Below are 22,341 nucleotides of genomic sequence, written 5' to 3' on the forward strand. Positions count from 1 at the left end.
GAAGTCTGCCCAGCACTGACTTTACCTCCTAATTATTCAACTACTGGAGTTGACACTGAAGCCCACTCTACCCCATCCTGATCTCTGCCATTTTCAGGAAAGAGACCACATAAGTCTGACCAGCACTGGCATTACTTCCCAACTACTGGAGTTAATCAGACCCTTCAGAAAGATTAAAAGGCTAATTTGTTATATGCTATTTCCACAGCCACAAAATGAGAAAAAGTCAGGAAGCATAGTTTACACTTTTGATCTTTATGCATTTTACAAAGAGAAGATGATTCAGTAACATACAGTACAGACACATTTAAATTTCTAGGGTTATGATTATTACTTTTACTTATATAACATTTCAGAGTTGCATATGTTAACATCAAGAACCCATGTATGTGTTAAATAAGGTTTGTTGAGCCTTCTAAACACAGAATCATTTTAATTAAAACTTTTGATACAGCACTATCACGTATGTATATATATATATATATATATATATATACACACACACACTTTTTTCCAGTAAACATTGACTTGTTTCACATTCACTTTATTAATCAAATGGCTGAAGTAAATTAAATAGCACAATCAAAAAGTAACAAGCTGCGCACACTTAAAACGCTAGCACGTCTACAGCACGGCTTAATAAACAGGGCCCTTACTATTTAGATTTTTTTTTTATCTCAGTAGGAGCATTTTTATAAGCTTATAGTCAAGTTAATGTACATGTTTTAAATTTTTTTTAGATTCATTCATTTCTCATTAGGAAAAGTTATATCTAGGTTTTGAACCTAGATTTTTTTTCCTTTAGCTGGATATCACCAGTTCCTAAGAAATTTTAGATATGGTTCGTTAGGGTTGTGTTAAAAGAACATAAATAAGAAGCAAAAATTATATACTGCAAATCAAAATGTATGTATGTGTGTGTGTGTGCGTATATATATATATATATATATATATATATATATATATATATATATATATATATATATATTGTGGCTGTTAAAATTGCATTCATTTCTAAATACAGGGTTTTTTTTTCTTTACTAAGCTGGTCTAAAAAGTGGCCAGCGCTGTCAGCGCATGGGTTTCCCGCATGCTGCAGCCACTTTTAGCATGGCAGTAAAACAGGCAGTGCACGGAAATGTGCCCAAGCTACCCGATTAGCACAGGGCATGTCTACTCTCCTCCCATAGTCATGCCTCTCGTGCCGAAAAATAAAAAACATTTTTCAGCAGAGGATTATGGCGCGCTGATGGGTAATGCTTTTTGCTGCATGGTAGGCACGCGCTAATGCCTACCGTGGTTTAGTAAAAGGACTCCAAAGACTGTGAAATATAATGTGTCCCATCATACACTAGTCAGAAACAATAGGAATCCTATACAGATGCAGTTAAAAGTGGAAAAATAGCAAATTTCTCTATCAACCATTATTTTTTCTCCAAGCTTTATATTTTATTATGCAACAGCAGTTAGACTATGGAAAACCTGTATGTATGAAGGAAATCCAATCATGAAGAGAACAGGTCAATTAAGTCTAAAAATGTTCATTTGGCTGCCAATTTTCCTCAACAAATGGTCATTCGAACATTGGTGAAATTTGTGAGTAATGAGTATGGCTAGCAAAAGTAATGTCCTGAACATTAATGGGCATTATAAGAACTAGTTTTCTCAAATAATTTGTTTTATCTATAATAAAATGTTCCAGTTATCAAATTCACTCTTCCTAAAAACACTAGAAGAGTACAATTTAGGATAGGAAGTGATATTATCACTTAAGGAAAATTACTGAAAATTTGTCTTTCAAAATATTTTCACAATAAACTAAACATGAACAAAAGTCAAGAGCAATGAGTAGTGGAAGTTAATATGGTAGACAAGTCAAACAATAATCTCATTTTCAAAAGAGAAAAACGTTCAAAAAGTGTCACAAATCTGCATTTGGACGTTTTTCTCACAAAAATGTCCAAATTGGTATTTTTGAAACTAATTTTTAGACTTTTTCTATGAAGTCCATCAGAACTGCGTTCAAATCACAAGGGGGTGGTGTGTCAGGGGCGTGTTAATGGTGGAATCTGGGTGCTCCTAACACTTGGACATTTTTCTACCATAATGGAACAAAACAAAAGCATCCAGTGCTATAAGCTGGATGTTTTGGTCTAGATCGATTTTATTAATGAATAAGTCACAAAAAAGTACCCTAAATGACAAGATGACCACTGCAGAAATAAAAGAATGACACCCCCTTATCCTTCAGTGGTCACTGACCCCCCTCTCACCTGGCAAAGATGTTAATGAAGCAGTACATACCAGCCTCTATGACAGGTTCAGATGTTATGGCTAGTCCTATTAGAGCAGCACGTAGGTTCCTGGAATAGCCTAGAGTTTGGTGCAGTGCACTGTAGAGACGGTGACCCAGGCCATAATGCAGCCTATTACACTTGTGGTGGAAAGTGTTAGCACCCCCAAACCTACTGTACACACATATAGGTGATACCTGCAGCCATAAGGGCTATTGTAGTGGTGTACAGTTGGGCACAGTAAGTTTTTTTGTGGGCTTTGAAGGGTTTAACATACAAAATATGGGGGTAATGGTAAGACATGTGCCTAGGACTTTTTATGTGAAGTCCACTACAGTGCCCCATAGGGTGCCCTACTGCTCCCCTGGTATGCCTGTGTGCCAGTATACTAGGAAAGCTAGCTCCTCCTACGTCCCAATGTCTTGATTTGCTGTGTTTTTAACTTGGATGGGTTTTTTTTTTTTTTTTTAATGGTCCAAAAAGATAGACATACAAAGCACAATATCTAGGAAATGGTCATTTTCAAAGAAAAAAAATGGACGTTTTTCTGGTTTGAAGATGGTCATTTTCACTGTTTGAATTTTGGACATTTTCAGCAGAACATCCAAAGTCGGATTTAGATCTTATATGAAAAATGCCCCTCTATGTCCACTAACAGAGGTAATTAGAGTAAAATATAAACTGAACTTGGAAGCTTCAGAGCAGAATGGTTCAACATACCTTTAACTTAATAATGAATAATATTGACTCACTGTTGGAAAGTTAATTCCATGTGAATGCTGCCTTAACCATTAGTTTAACTTCTGGCACTCAAGAGTAATATACTTAAAAAAAATATGTGAATAGAATTTTAACTGCAAAAAAAGTACTGATCTGTCTTCACCTACTTCACCATTTTACTTCATTTTTGCATTACTTTTAACACATTAGAGAAATGTTTTATTCTCTTGTAACATAATTAAATGAAAATATTTCTCAATTCGTATTAATTTGGGCTTCTGGTAAACAATCCTCCAAATATTCAAATAGATTCAAAACTATAGCATGTATTAGAGAAAATCTTCCTAATCACACCTATAACCATCTAGAAAATTTAGGAGATTTTTAATGAAATGCATCTAAGTGTCTGACTCAAAAACTGAGGAAAAAGGCCTAGAGAAGCCCCCAACAAGTCTAAAGCCCACGGGGGCTGGACTTCTTCATCATTGGCCAAAAAACCTCCGTATAAAAACCTCTCTCTTTAATTTCACAGGGTTTTATCTTATGTCTTTTTTTACTTTTTTATCTTATTTTTTATTTTTTTGAATGGACATAAGAAGTGTAACAACTGTAATATGTGTCCGGTTATGCAGGAGCTGAAACGTTTTGTACATCCACAGACAGCCCGTGAATTTATGCTGAAAGTGGATACAGACTGTAAATCCAGCTATGTTGTTTATTGTATAATATGTCCCTGCAAGAAACTTTATGTGGGACAGACTACACGCTCACTCTGTGTTCGATTGACAGAGCACAAAAGTACTATTAACACCAATAAGATCACCTCACCTCTTGCATGCCACTGTAATGCCCTGGGTCATTCTTTTGAGCAACTAAAATGTTTTGTGTTACAGCAGATACGGATTTCTAACAACCGCATTGGGGGTGACAGAAGACGTATGCTTTTGCAAAACGAGCAACGTTGGATCTTCCGTCTCAACTCGCTGTTTCCAGCAGGGTTGAACGAAGAATTGAGTGGTGTCATTTTTTCTAAAAAACATTTAAGCATTCACTTTGGCTGATAATTAGTCTCTAAAGTTGTTTCAACCAATCATGATGCGAATTTAGACACACCCCGAGATCCCGTTCCCCTGATAAGCTACACTTTGGCACAGCGTCTGACGTAGCCGCCCATAAAGAGCGGCCATTTTGAGTTTATTTTTTGTCTTTCTAAAAATCAAGCATTACGGAGGTGAGTTTACAGTTTTTATTGCTCACTATAGACTCATTGGGATGACACGGAAGTTTTGATGTTTCTTTTTATTTTAGATCAGGAACATGGACCATTGTACCCTGAGGCAGGTAATTGAAACAACGGCCATCATTGGTCTTGGTCTGCATGTAAAACTGATCCGTATGCTGAATTGACCCGTATGCTGTAACATCAGATAAAGCTAAGTAATATCTGATGCTTATTTCAATGTATTAAAGTGTTTTACTGAAAGAAAGAAGACGAAAAACAAAAAAATAAAAAATAAGATAAAAACGTAAAAAAAGACATAAGATAAAACCCTGTGAAATTAAAGAGAGAGGTTTTTATACGGAGGTTTTTTGGTCAATGATGAAGTCCAGCCCCCGTGGTCTTTAGACTTGTTGGGGGCTTCTCGAGGCCTTTTTCCTCTGTTTTTGAGTCAGACCCTTAGATGCATTTCATTAAAAATCTCCTAAATTTTCTAGATGGTTAAACAATCCTCCAAGTCATGCTAAAGAAACTCATTGAGGCAATACTAAACAAAATGTTCCACACAGCTGAAGAATTAAATGGAAGACAGACAGTCTTGTAGAAAGTTTCCCACCTACTGCGACAGAAGAAGACATGAGGATCATGCATGATGTCTCTCTGTCATCTTACCCTGAGTGCCCCTTACCCAAATTGGAGAGTCATGTTGAGAGCCCTGTAGAATTTAATAGATATTAGCATAGCTTTGACTGGAGCTATCAATGTGTGGGAACTGGGTTCTATATCAAACTAAGAAGTATAAATAGGAGGGAAATTATTTATAGACTTGTAGCTTGGAAAAATGGAACTCTGCTGCAAAATGGAAAAATTATCACACTAAACAGAAAATAATAAACATGTGATGTCTAGTCAATATTTAATCATCATTGGCTGCTCAAATAAACATGAACTAAGAGCCCCCAGAACATTAAGTTTAGAAAATGCTGCTAGCTAAATCTTTCATATGAGAAATAATGGAATTAAGTAACTTCAGATAGAGACATTTTTCGTTAACATACAAATGTCAAAACTACTGTAGCCTACTGTACTGTGATTTGAGCTGAAATTCATAATAAAATTATTTCTCAGTAAAAGGAACAATTGGGCTCATGTTTCATTAACTGCTACTTGGGAATTTGTTTTCATGTACTACTACTACTACTTAGCATTTCTATAGCGCTGCCAGGGTTACGCAGCGCTGTACAAGTTTAAACATGTATCACTTCCTTATAGGTCATATGCTTCTCCAGGCATAGAAGAGAAAAATAATGGTTGAAGGATATACAACAGTATCAATACTAAGAAGTAAACACTCCAGACTTGTGTGTACAAAACAACATGAAAAGAACAATGTTTCAGGAGCAGTTTACAACTTCTAAATAACATAACAGTTTTAGCAGTCAAAATGAATAATATCAAAGAGGGAATACAAACTGATGTGGTATTAATACTGTTGTTAACTAGATAGTGTATGTGTGTGTGTGTGTGTATGTGTATATATATATATATATATATATATATATAATATATATACACACACACATATATATATGTATATACATACACACTGCCTGCTCACATAACATGCCACAAAACTTAAAAAAAAAAAAAACAGAGCCAAGAACAACCAAATTAACCCACAACCTTTAATCTGAATGAAATTTGTTAGGAAACACTTCAATACATTAGAAAAAAAATCTTTAAGAGTTAGTTAGAATGTTAATCCATACTATATTTTGATAGGAAATATAAGCAGAGTACACACTTTAAAAATGTATTTATAAAGGACAAAACTTATTTCAGATCAAATGTAGTTCTAAAAAGCAGAAATTAAGCAACTTTGATACATGATATGTTTGCGAAATGAAATCTGTCCTGAAACATACCAGGATTGTGGATGCGATCCAAAAGTTTCACAGAGCGGGCACTGACAACGCCACCAACATGGACAAGAAAGCCTTGAGGAAAGACTGTCAGAGTGAAAAATGGAAATTCCTAAAAATGGAAAGGGGAAAGGTAGAAAGAAAATTTTTTTTAAATTATGTTTCTGCATTTGGTTCTAACAATTTGAAAATAATATTACACAGAGAATTTTCTAGCATTTAAAATAAGATATTAGATTCAACAGAACATTTTTAAAATACACATATCAAAAACATAAGTACAGCAAGACATTCTTCTTTGAATGGCATTCCATCCTAAGGGTAGATAACACTGCAATTTTTCTTAAATTGAGATTTTTACTTCATTACAAGTTACAATCAATAAGCACATTACAAGCACATTACAATATTCTGGTCCATATCAATAAGACACATAATAGACCTAATCTAGAGATTAATAATCATAAATACAGTGCAATCCGCTTAAGTGCAAGGGTCTGGAACCAAAAAAATACATGCAGATAACTGGAGCGTGCACTTAACCGATGTGACACAAAGAAGCTCGAAATCTGATAAACACATGTACTGTTTATTATATGTACAGAATACAGTCTCCATTAACTGACGTTAGGCTTACTTGAAGTAATCAGTCATAGTCCTCTGTACACTATCGTGTCTGTGAGTTCCATAGACTACATCTGCCAGACGGTAAAAACTGTCATAGCACTGACATCCAGTGGCCTCCAGATAGGCCCGCACGGTGTTAAGACTCTCCAGCGCTCTTGCAAAACTGACAGGAGGAGGTTGTTGAATTTCATCAGCATGTGCCTCGCTGCTCATTTCATCATCTGTTTCATCATCAGCTGTTGCCTGTGTGTAGGCGCATATCTCGATATCAGTGCTGTTGGCAGCTGTTTGTAGATCGTAATCAACAGCTACGTAGTGATGAAACTCCTCTTCAATAACATCGGCTAGGATGTCATCTGACACGTTTGCAACAGCTGCATCTGTTTCATCCCTCTCCACATCCCTAACAAAGCTTGCCCACTTGTAGCAGTTCACAATGGTTGCCTGTGTAACATGATTCCAGGCTTCTTTCTGCATATATTGGGAATCCAACAGTGATAGATTACGAGCCAGTTCAACAGCACATTTATCCTTGCCAGTCTGGTCATCCATAACGCTCATTAGACGATGTAGCACAAGAGCCCGATAATGTTTTTTGAAATTGGCTATTATGCCCTGATCCATAAGTTGAATCAGAGAGGTAGTGTTTGGTGGCAGGAAGACCACCTTGACGTTAGACAGCCTGACTTCATCACTGTGTGCAGCACAATTATCACAAAGCAACAAAATCTGACGCTTTTGTGCCCGCATTCTAATGTCTAACTTCTTTAGCCACTGCTTCCAAATTTCCCCAGTCATCCATGAATTTGCATTAGCCTCGTATGACACAGGAAGTTGCTTAACATTCTTGAAGCAACGGGGCTGTTTGCTCTTTCCAATTACGAGTGGTTCTAACTTCTCACTCCCATCCATACTGAAGCAAAGGAGGATCGTCAGTCGGTCCGTCAACGTTTTACTTCCTGTAGTTTCGGTTTGTTTGAATGCAAGTGTTCCATCAGGAATCGCTCGCCAGTAGAGACCGGCTTCGTCAGCATTGAAAATGTCACAAGGTGCAAACTCGTTCAAGATGGTAGGAAGAAACAACCCAATTTCCAGCACCAAAGACATCAGCGCCTTGTTTTTCACCATGCTGTTTCTTGAATTTTATGTGTTCCTCTCCTTCCATCTTTCCAACCATCCAACAGTGGCTTTGAATTCAGTTAGTCCAAGACTTTCAGGTAGCTGATTAGCTTTCACCATAAGCAGTGGACCATTGACAGGAAACTGCTCCTGACTTGAGAAAACCACTGAAGAAGAGCATCTTCGACATCCTTAGCTTTTCCCACCCGTTTAGGTTTCCTGTGTAGATTAGTATTGTTTTGCCAGTCTTCCAGAAGCTGATCTTTCTGCTTCAAGATATATGAAATTTGACTGTGATTGACCCCATATTCTTTAGCAATAGATGCTTGACTTTGTTTTCTAATTTTTTACAGTTGCGAAACGACGACTCCACTGTATACTCTAACAACTTTCTTTCGCTTAGTCTAACAAATTAACTCTCATTGGTTACCGCCTGTGGCAGGTAACCAATGAGATTTCAAATTTATCGCCCCTATGTCACGTGCCAATCGACCTCCATATTCCATGCATGCGCTTATGCGGAGTCTTTCCTGCAGAGGAGCGGTCTTAAATCAGGCATATAAGTGAATCTTGCACTTATCAGTGGTGCGCTAAACCGAAGTTTGTCCCCCTAGAAATTGATGGCACCAAAAAAGGGACCGAAGAACGGCATACAGTTAAACAGAGCATGCACTTATCCGACGTGCACTTAAATGGAGTGCACTGTAAAAAATGGCACAGGCACACAAAAACTTTTTCTAGAACTATTTTATTCAACTGCTACCAAAAAAAAATAGTATATTTTAAAAAGCTACAAAGTAGTAAATTTTAAACAAATTGGAAAAAATATTTCTATACTCAATGAGTAATTAAACTCTGGAATTCATTGCCAGAGAATGTAGTAAAAGCAGTTAGCTTAGCGGGGTTTTAAAAAGGTTTGGATATCTTCCTAAAAGAAAAGTCCAGAAGCCATTATTAAAATGAATTGGGGAAAATCCACTGCTTATTTCTAGGTTAAGCAGCATAAAATGTATTATACTGTTTTGGGATCTTGCCACCTGGATTGACCACTGCTGGAAACAGGATGCTGGGCTTGATGGACCTTCAGTCTGTCCCAGTATGGCAACACTTATATATTTATGAAAATTTACAACAGCTTGTGGCCCCCCCTAGCGATTTTCCAGTCAGGAAGGTCTCAAGATGCAGCAGATCCAATTCCAAGAACACATACCAATTATCTTCATATTCTATCAAATATTTACAAGGAAATGTGAGAAAAAAGGATGCCCCTATTTCCAAAACCTTTGCTTTAACTGGATGAACACTCTCCTTCTCAACTGAACTGATCTAGAAACATCTGGAAATAAGAAACTGCCTGACTACAAAATAAAGCCTTCTTAGGAAAATAAGCCTATAAAATTGCCAGTTTTTGTTCTTCTATCTGTAAAGTCACCGATAAAGTAGCTCTCTTGGTAATAACATCCTGAAACTATCAGGAGAACTAATATCATCAATACCTCTTTCTTCTTTCATCTGCTTAACCCACCTAGGAAGATAATATAAATTAATCACAATAAACATTTCACTATTGGGGAGTTGGAGAATATCGCTTAAGTACATCTTAAACATTTCACTCAGAGAGAGGTAATAAGTCATTGAAAAATTCAATAATCTCAAACTGTGAGCTCTGGCAGAACCTTCCAAAGTATCCATCTGCATATGAATCAGGTAGGTAAGGCTGAATTGAAGGGCCCTCAGAGTTCTAGCCCTCTTAATGGAGAATCTGATTCACAGGTGAAAATTCTCATAATTCTCTGGCTCCTACCAAAGATCCATCCACCAACTGAGAACTAGGATATAGGAAGCCTCCGTGCCAGGGAGTCGAAGTGGAAGAAGCAGTTTCCTAAAATATCTCAGCAGGTGGCAGCATAACACAATGAAAACTGAGTCAAAGCACACAGAGTTGCAATACAATCCAAAATTACTACGAGGATAAGACAGCAGCCCTCCTGATAGAGCCACTTTTGAGGTAGATCTGACAGCCTCTCAGCCCCTTTACTCTCAAGTTTATATATAGAAGGATATCAGTCTTGATACCTGAAGGTTTTTCTTTGATAATCAACTTCAAGGAATGCATCTCAAGCAGCAAGAGTGAGTGTATGAGAGGTGGGGGCAGGGGGCAGTCTGTACTCCTGACCTATTCTTCAATCTCAGTACTGAGGAAGGCAGAGAATACCTCATTGTCTAACATCATCAGCAAACTGCACAATTCCTAAGTCTAACAACAGCAATGAACCTTATTTTCCTCTGACACCAATATCATCCTGTAGTCTGGAGCTTGAGAGTCTTGAATGACAGCTTTGAACAGATGCCTCACTCAAGGACATCGTGACCTAGCCCATGTTGTGCATGCCACATAGTAATGATCTGTCAGGGACATCTTGAAGTTGTAGTTCTAGCAGCTTTTGAAGTCAATAGTCTTTTTATCTATGAGTAAAAGACTGATCAAAGCCACCTCAAGGTGGAAAAGTCAATAAAAATGCTGACAAACCTAATTAAGGTGGTTACTGGGAACAGAGAAGTCACATTTGTCTCAAACTGGAATATAATTTGATGTACTTTATTTGCCAGTTATAATTTTTTTTTTAAATGATGATTTGTATTGTGGATCATATGGAGGGGCATTTTAGATATGATATCTAAATCCAATTTTGGATGTTTTGGGAAAAAAGTCCAAATATCCAGTACCAAACACAGCCATTTTTAAACCAGAAAAACGTCCAACTTTTCGTTTTGAAACTGGCCATTTACTAAGGCCCGTTTACTAAGGCGTGCTTAGACTTTTAGTGAGCACTAGTGCTAGACACACCCATAGGAATATATTATCGTGTGCTAAAAACACTAGCACGCCTACAGCGCGGCTTAGTAAACAGGGCCCCAAATGTTTTTGTACTCAGTGCTCTATCTAAAAAAAAAAAAAGACCAAGAGAAAAACACACAAGAACAAGCCATTGGGATGTAAAGAGGTGGGGGGGGGGGGGCAGTATTCTTAATAGACTGGCTACACAGACATCCCAGCAGAGCACCCTAGGGGGCGCTGCAGTGGACTTCACATAAAAGCTCCCAGGTACACATCTCAACATTACTCCCTTATGTTGTATAGGGAGCCCTCCAAAACCAACCAAAAAAACTTACTGTACCCAACTTTACTCCACTACAATAGCTCTTATGCCTGCTGGTGTCACCTATAGGTAGGTACAGTAGGTTTTTTCTGAGTTTTGGAGGGCTCACATGTTCCATCACAAGTGTACCAGTTACAGTAGGATGTGGGCCTGGGTCCCCTTCTCTACAATACACTACACCAACCATTAGGCTACTCCAGGAACCTGCTTTCTGCTCATCAGGTCATTTAGTGCAACATTTTGTGACTTAGGCGTGATTGAAACAGGTCTAGACCAAAATGTCTAACTTTTAACCCTGAACTTATTTGCTTTGTTCCATTATGGCCAAAAAATTTCTCAGCTAGTACTAATTTAGAACTTATAATGCTAATATTTAAATGGGGTAAGGATGCACTGATGCCTGGATCTTATAGATCCTTCTTGCTTTTGAATTTGAACACCAAGCTATTGGCAAAAATCTTAGCAAAGAGACTAGCGAGTTATCTCCTGACTCTAGTGGCAGAGAACGAAGTGGGATTTGTTAAAGGTAGACACTCCATGCTGAATGTTTGTAAAAGACTAGGCTTTTTGTGGCAGTATTTTTCTGAAACACTTTGTGGATGTTCTGAGGAATTTGTCATAGTCTATTCTGATATGTACTGCCTTTGTGCTATAATGTGTATTGGAAACCACCTAGTTTTAGGTGGTCTACAAATGTCTAATTAAATAAAAATGAATATTAAATAATAATTATTACATCTTTTTTAACTGCACTGCACTATCACAAAGGTGAAGCAGTCCAGAAAGTGTTCCATAATGAAATTCCTGCTGAGACAAAAGCAGTAGCTCGTATGTCAGCATAATGTAAACGTACTACCTTGTCTGTTGACAGTCACATGGCAGCCTCTGATTTTAATACCCATCTTGGCTAATAGGTAAAACTCACTGCACATAATACAGAGCATCACCATACAATGTCTGGCATACAATCATCAATCCAAATTCTTGAAATCCCCATAACTGGTCCCTATTTCTGCTTCCCCACTATCTCTAATAATAACTGCTGCCTCCAGCCCGAACTGAACATGTTTGCAGGTCTGCTGTTTGCTATATAGTTTCTGAGTAGCATATTTGGAGGTTTTTCTGTTTCTTCACAGTATCTGGCAGCTGAAGGATTTTGTGTTGCAGTTATTGAGGTGACACCAGAATTTGAATATATACTTGTTTTGTTGAATGACGTGAGAAATCTGGGATTGATGTGTTGCATACAGCTTTTTGATGTTGAATAGGCAAATATGTTAGTCTCACTCACACACACAAGGAGTGACACGGGTTGCACATACTGCAGCAAGACATGTTTACCCACTCCTACCCTGAGATAATATTTAACCATCTCTCTAACCTCATGTGCAACTTTCTTTAAATCAGTCACCTTACTTTCTAAGTCTTCTTACTCTCTTACCTATCTATATGTTCCACCTTTGCTTTACCCTTCACTATCAATTATAATGTTCTATTACATATTGTGTTGACATTGTAAGTAGTATACTATGCCATACTTTATATTATTTGAATATTTTTACTGCTGGAATTGCCTATTGCTCGTTTGATCTATTCTTACTGTACACTGCCTTGAGTGAATTCCTTCAAAAATGTGGTAAATAAATCCTAATAAATAAAATAAATTAATTCTAATCTTATAATCAAACAATTAAATATTTAGGCGTGCTTTGTTAGCTGTGAATTTGAACACTGTCTGTCGTGTGTCACAACAGAGGAAAGGTTGAGAACCACTGCTCTAGAGAATTAAGTGAACATGAGGGAGAATTTCCATGAGCTTGGGTAGAAGGCCCTCTAAGATATCTTGTGTTCAGATTCCAGCCAATTTGGCATCATTATATAAAATTGGGGTGGAGTGGAGGGGTGGCCTAGTGGTTAGAGCACTGGTCTTGCAATCCAGAGGTGGTCAGTTCAAATCCCAGTACTGTTCCTTGTGATCTTGGGCAAGTCACTTAACCCTCCATTGCCTCAGGTACAAACTTAGAATGTGAGCCCTCCTGGGACAGAGAAATATCCAGAGTACCTGAATGCAGCTCACCTTGAGCTACTACTGAAGGTGCGAGCAAAATCGAAATAAATAAATAAATAAGATTAAGGTAGAACCATTGAAGTCCGCTACTTGTCAACATCTGAATATTCGGACGTCATGTCCGCTTTCCCTTATGGCGTTGTATTTGTTTTTTGTATGATTTTAGTGCCAAAATGGCTATAATGTTATGCAAGTGCTACCGTTGGTTATTACAGCTTGAGATATTAGAACCTTAAATACTATTCTCCCTAAGGGGTCCTTTTACCAAGCTGCGGGAAAAAGGGCCCTGTGCTAGAGGTGGAGGCCATTTTTCCCACACGCCAAGCCCTTTTTACCACAGTGGGTAAAAAAGTCCCCAGCACCATGGCCATGCAGTAAGAGAAATCTTACCGCACGGCCATGCGGCAGGAAGCCCTTACTGTCACCCACTGAGGTGGCGATAGGGGTTCCCGTGCTAACCCGGCGATGCCCGATTACCGCCAGGTTATCACCACGCAAGTCATTTCCAGGGGTTTTCTTTTTCCCCCAGAAATGGGGCACACTCAATGTGGGACCACTGCCAGTGGCCATGTTGGGCCGGCGGTAGTCTTGGAAAAGCGAGCGGTAAGCCCACGTTGGGCTTACTGCCACTCTGTAAAAGGGCCCCTAAGTATTTATGGTTAGGTAGGAAGGCCACACTCTCCCTTACTTTATAAGCTTAGGGACAAAGGAGGTCTAAAATACAAACTAACGCATGTGTCAACCTTTTCCACACAATTCTGGAACGCGCTGCCGCGCAATTTAAGGACGATCCATGAACTGACTAACTTCCGCAAACTACTGAAGACCCATCTCTTTGACAAGGCATACCACAAAGATCAACAAATGTGAACCCTTACACAGATATCCAGAACTGATTCACGACACTTACTTGTTATTCTACTATCCTGCTTTACTACTATCATGTTACCCAAGATTCTTAAGCAATACTAAATGTATATTTTCTTACATATTTCCACTATTCATGATGCAATGTAAGCCACATTGAGCCTGCAAACAAGTGGGAAAATGTGGGATACAAATGCAATAAATAAATAAAATAAATAAATAAATAATTAAATATTCAGAGATTTAACTTGGCATATGGTATCAGGAAACGGAACATTTTTCCTTTCCATCTATTGAAAGACTCATATTTAAACCAACGCATTTTAGTTATTTTCCACAGACAAGAGCCTCTAAACTAGATCACTTACTGAGAAACCATGTACTATTATGCCCTACGCGATTCATGTGGCAAAAAATGTGTAAACATTTTTGGTGTTCCTAACCTATGGGAATTTGGATTTCCTGCCTGGTACGACCACACAGATATTTCAAACTTGAAAGGATGCAGGAATAATATATTTGTTCCAATCTATAGATGTACGCAAAAAGAAGCACAGTCAGCCACAGGAAGATATAGAAGTCTGTTGATAACCAAAACCTGACACAGCCCATGTTTCAGCAAAATGTCTGCCTCAAGGCTTAAAAATCAGGTCTCTTTGGTCCACTACCAATATGGATTCTTGACCTTGCCTTAAACTTCAGTGCTTGCTCTTGAGGTTTTCCATCTGTCTTGATTCCAACTGCTACTTCACAAACTATTGATCCTATGTTCAAAGCCTTTTGATCTTGTATTTTCTTCAGTTTTCAAATGTGCTGACTCTGCAGCATCCATCACAAGTTCAACTGTCCCAGCAGAATCTGCCTCCAGTCCAGCAGCAGTTTCAGAGACTAGAACTGATGCATCCAGGTAGTATTTTGCAGACTGTTGCACCATTTCTAACCTTGTCTGGGAATTTGCCAATTTCTAGTCCAGGAGCTAAAGAGGCAGAAAGACTATATATGCAGATGATATAACCCTGCAAAATTCATGTCCACCCCCCTCCCTCTCTGATCCTACATAAGTGCACGGGACCAGAACAAGGCCAGCCTCCAATGGATATAGACTGGTGTCATAAGAGTTTGATCAGTGAAGGAACAGAGGCAATAATATAGGGGAAGGACCCATATAAGAGAGCCGAAAAACTGCAGCAAAGAATAAATAGAAAGGACAATCAAAGGGAAAGAGACAGTGAAGTGCCTCTGGGAAAGGCCACTTGTTAACTCTGGATTTTTAGAACATTATTGGGTAAGAAATCCATACCAATATTCAGAGGTTTGCTAGCAATTTAGTTTACCTAAGCACTCAGGTAATTATTTTTGAAAACGTATTCACCGTTATGTGGGGTGCCTCAAGGCTCTCTATTGTCCTCTATATTGTTCAACATCTTTATGGCATCTCTATTCTGTCTGGCCCAATCTCTGGGTCTTACTCTGTATGTATATGCAGATGATATCCAGCTATTATATCCCATCAATACCAGTTCACAGGAAATTCAACATCTTATTTTAAACTGGACAAACTTGCAGTTCATATAATCTTAAACTGAATCCAGAAATGTCTTGCAGGATCTTTTTTGTAAGAACAGATTCACCTGAACCGAAAGACCCACTATTTATTGCAGATAATAGAATTACCTTTGCTCTAACTGTTAAGATTTTGGAAGTGATATTTGATCAAAACTTAAGCTTTCATACTCAGATTTCTAATGTAGTTCAGCGGAGCTTTTACAAATTAATGATATATTCTGTTAGGAATCTTTTCTCTGTGTCAGCCCTCCATGTCTTAATACATTCCTCTGTGATCAGTCAACTTGATTATTGCAATGATCTCTATAATGGTATATGACTAACAGAGTTCAAATGGCTACAGGCAGTTCAAAACATGGCGGTGAAATTGTTGACCAATTCCAGGAAAAATGACGAAACTGTTATAAAATATGTATAAGAACATGGAAAATACACATATAGATTACAGCATATACAGCAGAACAGTCATTTTAGAAAGGAGCACATTCAAAAAAATAAAAAGAGCAGCACCAATCAAGCATTTGAACATGTAAGTGCCAAGTTTACAACCTGTATACGTGCTAAATACTAGAATTTACAAACCTGGATGTCCAGGAAGAGCCAATTAAGGAGTCAAGAAAATATAAATCAGGGTTTTTTTTGTTTGTTTTTTCAGGTTCCCTCAATCACTGGTGCAAACCATATTTCCAAATAGCAATTAGCTGACACAAAGCGGGTATAAATGCAGACTTTTTTTTTGCTCAGGAATACATGCATCATTGTTAAAAATTGGAAATACACACATACTTTTCTGGCTGGCCCAAAGAATGCCCACAACACCAATATTCTAAAATGTGTATGTTGTGGCTTTCTAGAATTGCTATTTATATTTGTAAATGCCACGAAAACCTTTCAAAATGTCCATGGTTTCTAAGGGAAAGAAAATGTACCCTTCCATTAGCATTACATCTGAAACAAGATATAAGTACACAAAAATTACTGGTCTGTGCTTACCCTCTGCTCCAATGCCAGCTGTGTCTGTTGTCTTAACATGGCTTTAAAGGGCCCACCGTCCTTTCCAGCACTCCCACTGCCCATTCCTAAAGAATATCAGCATGTAAATAACATCCAGTATAACATGAAACACAATTCTTATACAGATAGCCTGGCAGTTTCTGAATGTATATGTAAAACTATTGCAACTAAGTGTAATATTGCTTAACTGGTAAAGGATCACCTTAATAGGAACTGCAAGGAGAACCAGTCAAAGTTTCTAGATGGCTATCAATCTGGTTTCATAAGAAAAGAGAACCCTTTGCTCACATCAGAAAATTCAGTTTTGAATTAATGTCAACTGGTACCCAGGGTTATGTTTTCCCCATCACAAAGGGGCTGTGGTTATTCACAATTTCATGACAGATAATAATAGTACCTAACGGGCAAGTTAGGTTAAAAATCCTGGGTATAACCATTGACCAGTATCTGTCCTTTGAACCTCAGGTATCTAAGGTGGTTTCTTGTGTCTTCAATACATTGTGGAGATTGAAGCAATTGTGCCCTTTCTTTTCAAATTCTGTCTTCCGTTCTTTGGTCCAAACATTAGTTATTTCCAAATTTTATTATTGCAATGCTGTTTACTCAGGTGTGAAGTGCTCCTTAGTCAGAAAATTATAGCCAGCACAGAATACCACTGCCCACCTTATGTGTGGCACTCCCCGATATTCTAGGGCAACTCCTCTCCTTGTTAAATTATATTGGTTTCCAATAAATTCTCGGATCACCCTTTAAGCTTTACTTACTTGTTCACCAAATTTTGTATGGTGTATTACCTAGTTACATGCAGAACCTGATAGACCTGCCTTCAAGAAATGCTTTTCCTACGTCAAGGGATTATCTTATGTTTCACTATCCAAGTTGTAAGAATGTTCATTATACATCTATTCATACTGCAGGTTTTACTGAGCAAGTTTCTAAGATGTGGAACTCTTTGTCAAATGCACTGAGATATGTTACTGATTATCTTATTTCGTGAGCTGCTGAAGGCATTTCTATTTGATCAATCCCTCACCTGCACTAGTGTTTGTTAGTTCTTGAGAATATAAGGCATCTTGTTTTGGTTACTGTAAAGAGGTGATTTTTTTTTTTTTTTTTAGATTGTCCATTTCTTGTGTATGGTCACATTACTTGCATTGTACTGTAGTAACTGTTTCCTGTTAGCCACAACGAACCCAAACTTGTTTGGAATAATGCGGGATATAAATGTCTCAAACAAATAAAGCAAGTAAAAACACGTCCACTAAATTTTAATGCATATTTTCTTTCCTCAAGCATGTAAAAATCAGTTTATTTCTGATATAGCAACCTAACAGAATGGTTTATTAAATTAGTATAACAAAAAAAAAACTGGGAAGCACTCGTTCAATTGAATTGCTATGTAAGCTTTTTCAAGAAGGAATTTTTGCAGCAAACTGTTGCACATTCATCTGTTATTATGTAAGCTCTTTAGGCAACTTTTGCAGCACAACTGTCATTGTTCAGTGTTCACTGCATCACTGTTGCCTCATGTTTCTCTGGATTTGTCTCATTTCAATAAGTAAGGACCACACAACCAGCTGTTCTTACAGGTTTTACAAGCTGAGAAATGAGACAAATCTGGACATGCATGAGGTGATGGTGATAAAAACAGTTGTACCTATCAGTATTTTTATACTGTCCCAAAAACTGATTATTAAAACGACTGAAGGGGTGATCACACCAAAAACAGATATAAATTGTTGGATCTGACTCAGTGATTTTTACATAAACCTTTAGTGATTTGACAAATATTCTATTGAAACACATTTAATTTCTGGCATTCTTTCAAATAAAGAACTTTGACTATTTTTCTCTCAACTGTCTTAACACAATATACGTTTTCAAACAAGTACTCTAGATTAGATGGCACGCCTTTAATTTACTTTGTCCAAAGCTTTGCTCCTAAGGAATGCCTATTGACCGCAGATGGAGAAATGTTTCCCAAATGATAATTTCATAGACTGAAAACTTTTTAAAGATGAAATACACATGATATTTAAAAGTTAAATGCTGAATGTGTTCTATGGTTACAGTAGAAGCTATCTTATCTAACAAAGTATACAATAAGGTATAACCTGAGCTAATTTTGTCCTAGTTTGGTGTGAGAAATACATTTTACGAATCCTTCATCAGTCTCTGACAGAAAGCATCTCTTACTCTAGCTAATAAGAAGGATCACTTATGGCTCTCCTGTTAACTCATGAGGGAACAGTTTCCTCATTTGGGGAAAAAAGAGCAGAAGCTTAATAGTATAGAAATCCAACTGAGTAACAAAAGTTGTCCTGTTATATTTCATGAATCATTTTCTAATGCTTCACAGTGATTCCTGCAATGCACTTTCAATACCTTGGTGTCATGGACTCTAGTTATTCTCAAGGCTGCATTTAATGAACTAATAAATCAATCTTGCAAAAATAAGAATGAAACATACCTCCATCCTCATCATGGAATATGTTTAACTGGAAAGCATGTATCTAACCCAATGGACAACTAAAAGATATGTCAAAAAATACTGTAGCTGCTCTTGGATAAGGAAACAATTGATATTAGCATCTGTATAGTCCCAGTGTAATTTGGAAACATTCTGCAATTTTCAACTATTTATATCTGTTTTGGATTAAACTGAAATATGAGTACGAAAGGACTATACAATACTAGACATGCACGAAATGAAAAAACTGCACATAATACAGAACAAAGCACAAAAACTAATTTAAAACAAAGTAGTCATGACCACCAGCAATATATATCATGTATTCAACATAGTAAGAGAATATGAGATTAATTTTGGTGATGGAATGAAAAAGTACACTTCACAAATGGAAAGTGTCTATGATGAAAATGTTTACACAGATTTTAAGTCAGGTTAGATTTACACTATATTTCTAGTGCTTGAATTATTCAAGATGATTTTATTAACATGAATTTACAAATATCTGTAGGTGGAATTCCCGTTCAAATTCTCAAATTCTCATACTAATAAAATAATAGGGCTGAAGGTCAGCAACGGGTGACATATATTAAATTTACTATAACTACTTTGGGACTTCTAAAAGCAAAACAAGATCTCTTGAAGAGATGCGCAGTTCCTTTTAAACATAAATACAACTTCCAAAATATGTAAAATAAGACAGGCAATCACTTTTTTTTTTAAGTCCCAAGTGAGCGCCATCTATATTCTTATCACAAATGTTTGGAAGGTCAGAATAAAAATTCTACTTTATTTGTACAAAAGCTCTATTTTAATTTTGTTAAATATCTGATAAAACAGCAGTAAAGAAAACAATATATATATAATGTCCTACCACCCAGATGCAGCTCTTCACTGAAAGAAAATGATTTCCTCAGAACTGGGCTGATATTGTTAGGGTGAAGAGAGGTAAAAGCAGAACTCGTGTGGAAGGCATAAGACTTTTTAAGATGTGGGGAATCACAAGTGAGAGTAGGGGAGCTGGGACACAGGGAAATCCTATACTTCTGTGAGGGAGATGCTGTTGAAGGAAAGTTGCAGAAAAAAAGATGTAGGTTCAGAAGATGATGACTAGAGAGAAACAGAAGAAAAGAAAGCATGAAAGAAGAACCAACAAAAAATGTTTCAAATAAATTTCCCCAGTGTATACAGATATATACTGCTTGCATAAGTAACACCACTGCTGAGATACAAAGTGATGAGATGGCACAATATATATACAGCATCACAGTGGGGATGAAAGGCAAGTTATCAAAAATGTAATTATAATTTTTTCAAGTTTTGACTTTGATCATGGATCACTCCAAAATTTTAGCATGTTTATTACAAGCCTCAATTAAATTATAAAAACATGTTAAACTACTTAATTTAGAAAATAGCGCTACCTATTTCCTAAAGCCCCCTGAAAAGCTCTGTACTCAATATAAAGGATAATTGTTCACTGCTAATTTTATTTTTGACAGATACAGCACTAAAACGTGCTAACACAGATGAATCACAGGACTCCACCCCATACTCTTTCAGAGTTTTGTAGCTAAAGGTTTGGAATATGCAAAGAGTTTGTGAAATACCTTTTCTTGGTTTACTGTATAACTGAGCTAACCTGACAACTAGCAGAAGCAGAAAAAACCATAACTAAAGGATAAGACAATTTAGACTAAAAGAAAACTTTAAGGGGAGCCAAAGAATCTAAAAACAAAAGTGTTGGCAGAAGGTGAAGACTACTATAATTATTCTTGAAAAGATTGCAGACCATATTAAATATAGTGGTGAAACTTTTATATTGAACTAATAAATTTTGTAAAGTTACTCATTTGCTGGGCAAGGAACAGTGGCTACTGGTTTTAAAAATTCCATTTAAAGTACTATTGCCTTTAAAGGTCTCTTTACTGGCTTTCCACTATATTTAGCCAACCACCTTATTGCAGAATACTGCTCCAAGCCAGGTTGGTCACATGAAAATAGATGTCACTTGCCCCACGGTTCGAGACCTTATGATGAGGTCACATTGTCAGTCTGCTTTTAGTTTTCATTGCTCTGTTTGGAATTCTTTTCTCCCTTTTTAATGGCAGAATTTTGTTACCACAAATTTAACTGGGGTTTCGAGAAATAGTGGGCCCAGATGTATGGCTGTGCTCAATATGCTACTCTTTTTATGTTTCTGTCCTCAGTTTCATTTAAGCTTATGATGAGTTTTATAATATTTTGATATTTATGCTAGTCCTGTTATTTAACTAGCTAAATCCATGTTAGCTTCAAAATTAGACTGTGAGCCCACTAGGGACAGAAAGAACCTATATACCGCTTTGGTTGTATCACAGAAGGGCAGTATATCAAATCCATGACCCTTTACCCTTACCTTTTAATTGTCTTACCATTTCTCTTTGATTCTCCCTCCCCCACCCCATCTACACCTTTTTTTTTCTTCTCCCCTCTAAGTTTTATGACTGTAAACAACCCAGAAGCCTTTTGACAAAGGGTAGTATAGCAAATATCTGAATAAACTAACTGGTCAAATCTTTTAAAAAGTTACAAGTTGAAGCCTTGAGATCCATATATTTCCAGTCATATTATCTTCCTTATCTGTTGGTGCTATATGTATCTCCCTTGGTGAGACGAGAAAATAGGTGGCCAACATCCATATTCAAGAGAAACAAACTGTTCTGGCTTTCTGGATATCGAAATGAATATAGATGAGACATCTATATATAGCAGAGGCAATACACACATATCTCATGCATACTCATTGGGGCTATTCAGACAATCAGAACTGTTTGTGGCTCTTAAGGACCAGAGTAAGCTTTCACTACATTAAAATGTTATTCTTTCAGCAGCTTGTACAGTTTAGTGTTCATTAGTGTTCCAATCACACACAAACAGCTCCAGCTGATATTCTTCAAGCCTCTTATCCAACCTTCATTAATCCTCATTTCCCCTCATGATCAACGTTTGCTAACTCTCAAAGGGGCCCTTTCACTAAGAAACGTAAGCATCTACGTGTGCCAAAATGGAGTTACCATATGGCTACCGCGTGGCTCTTGTGGCAATTTCATTTTTGGTGCGCATCCAATACGCAAGGCCGAAAAATAATTTTTATTTTCCAGCCGTGTGTATCGGACGCGTACCAAGTGGCTTCTGGCACGCATAGGTTATTACCACCTGGTTACCATGTGAGACTTTACCGCTAGGTCAATGGCTAGCGGTAAGGTCTCAGACCCAAAATGGAAGCGGGGCAATTTTCATTTTGTCACACAT

The 22,341-nt window shown here is 37.3% G+C and overlaps 1 protein-coding gene across 1 annotated transcript in view; it reads right to left on the bottom strand.

The window, feature by feature from the left end:
- The window catches only part of C2CD5 (C2 calcium dependent domain containing 5), a 419,591-nt gene that overhangs the window by 237,740 nt on the left and 159,510 nt on the right, over positions 1 to 22,341 (bottom strand). Inside the window, exons 9-11 of the mRNA XM_030214402.1 lie at positions 19,922 to 20,107; positions 16,557 to 16,642; positions 6,159 to 6,267 (exon numbers count right to left, since the gene is read on the bottom strand). Coding sequence (XP_030070262.1) covers positions 6,159 to 6,267; positions 16,557 to 16,642; positions 19,922 to 20,107 — 381 coding nt within the window. The remainder of the gene's footprint in view (positions 1 to 6,158; positions 6,268 to 16,556; positions 16,643 to 19,921; positions 20,108 to 22,341) is intronic.

This window comes from Microcaecilia unicolor, chromosome 9, assembly GCF_901765095.1.
Source record: "Microcaecilia unicolor chromosome 9, aMicUni1.1, whole genome shotgun sequence".
Lineage (NCBI taxonomy): Eukaryota > Metazoa > Chordata > Amphibia > Gymnophiona > Siphonopidae > Microcaecilia > Microcaecilia unicolor.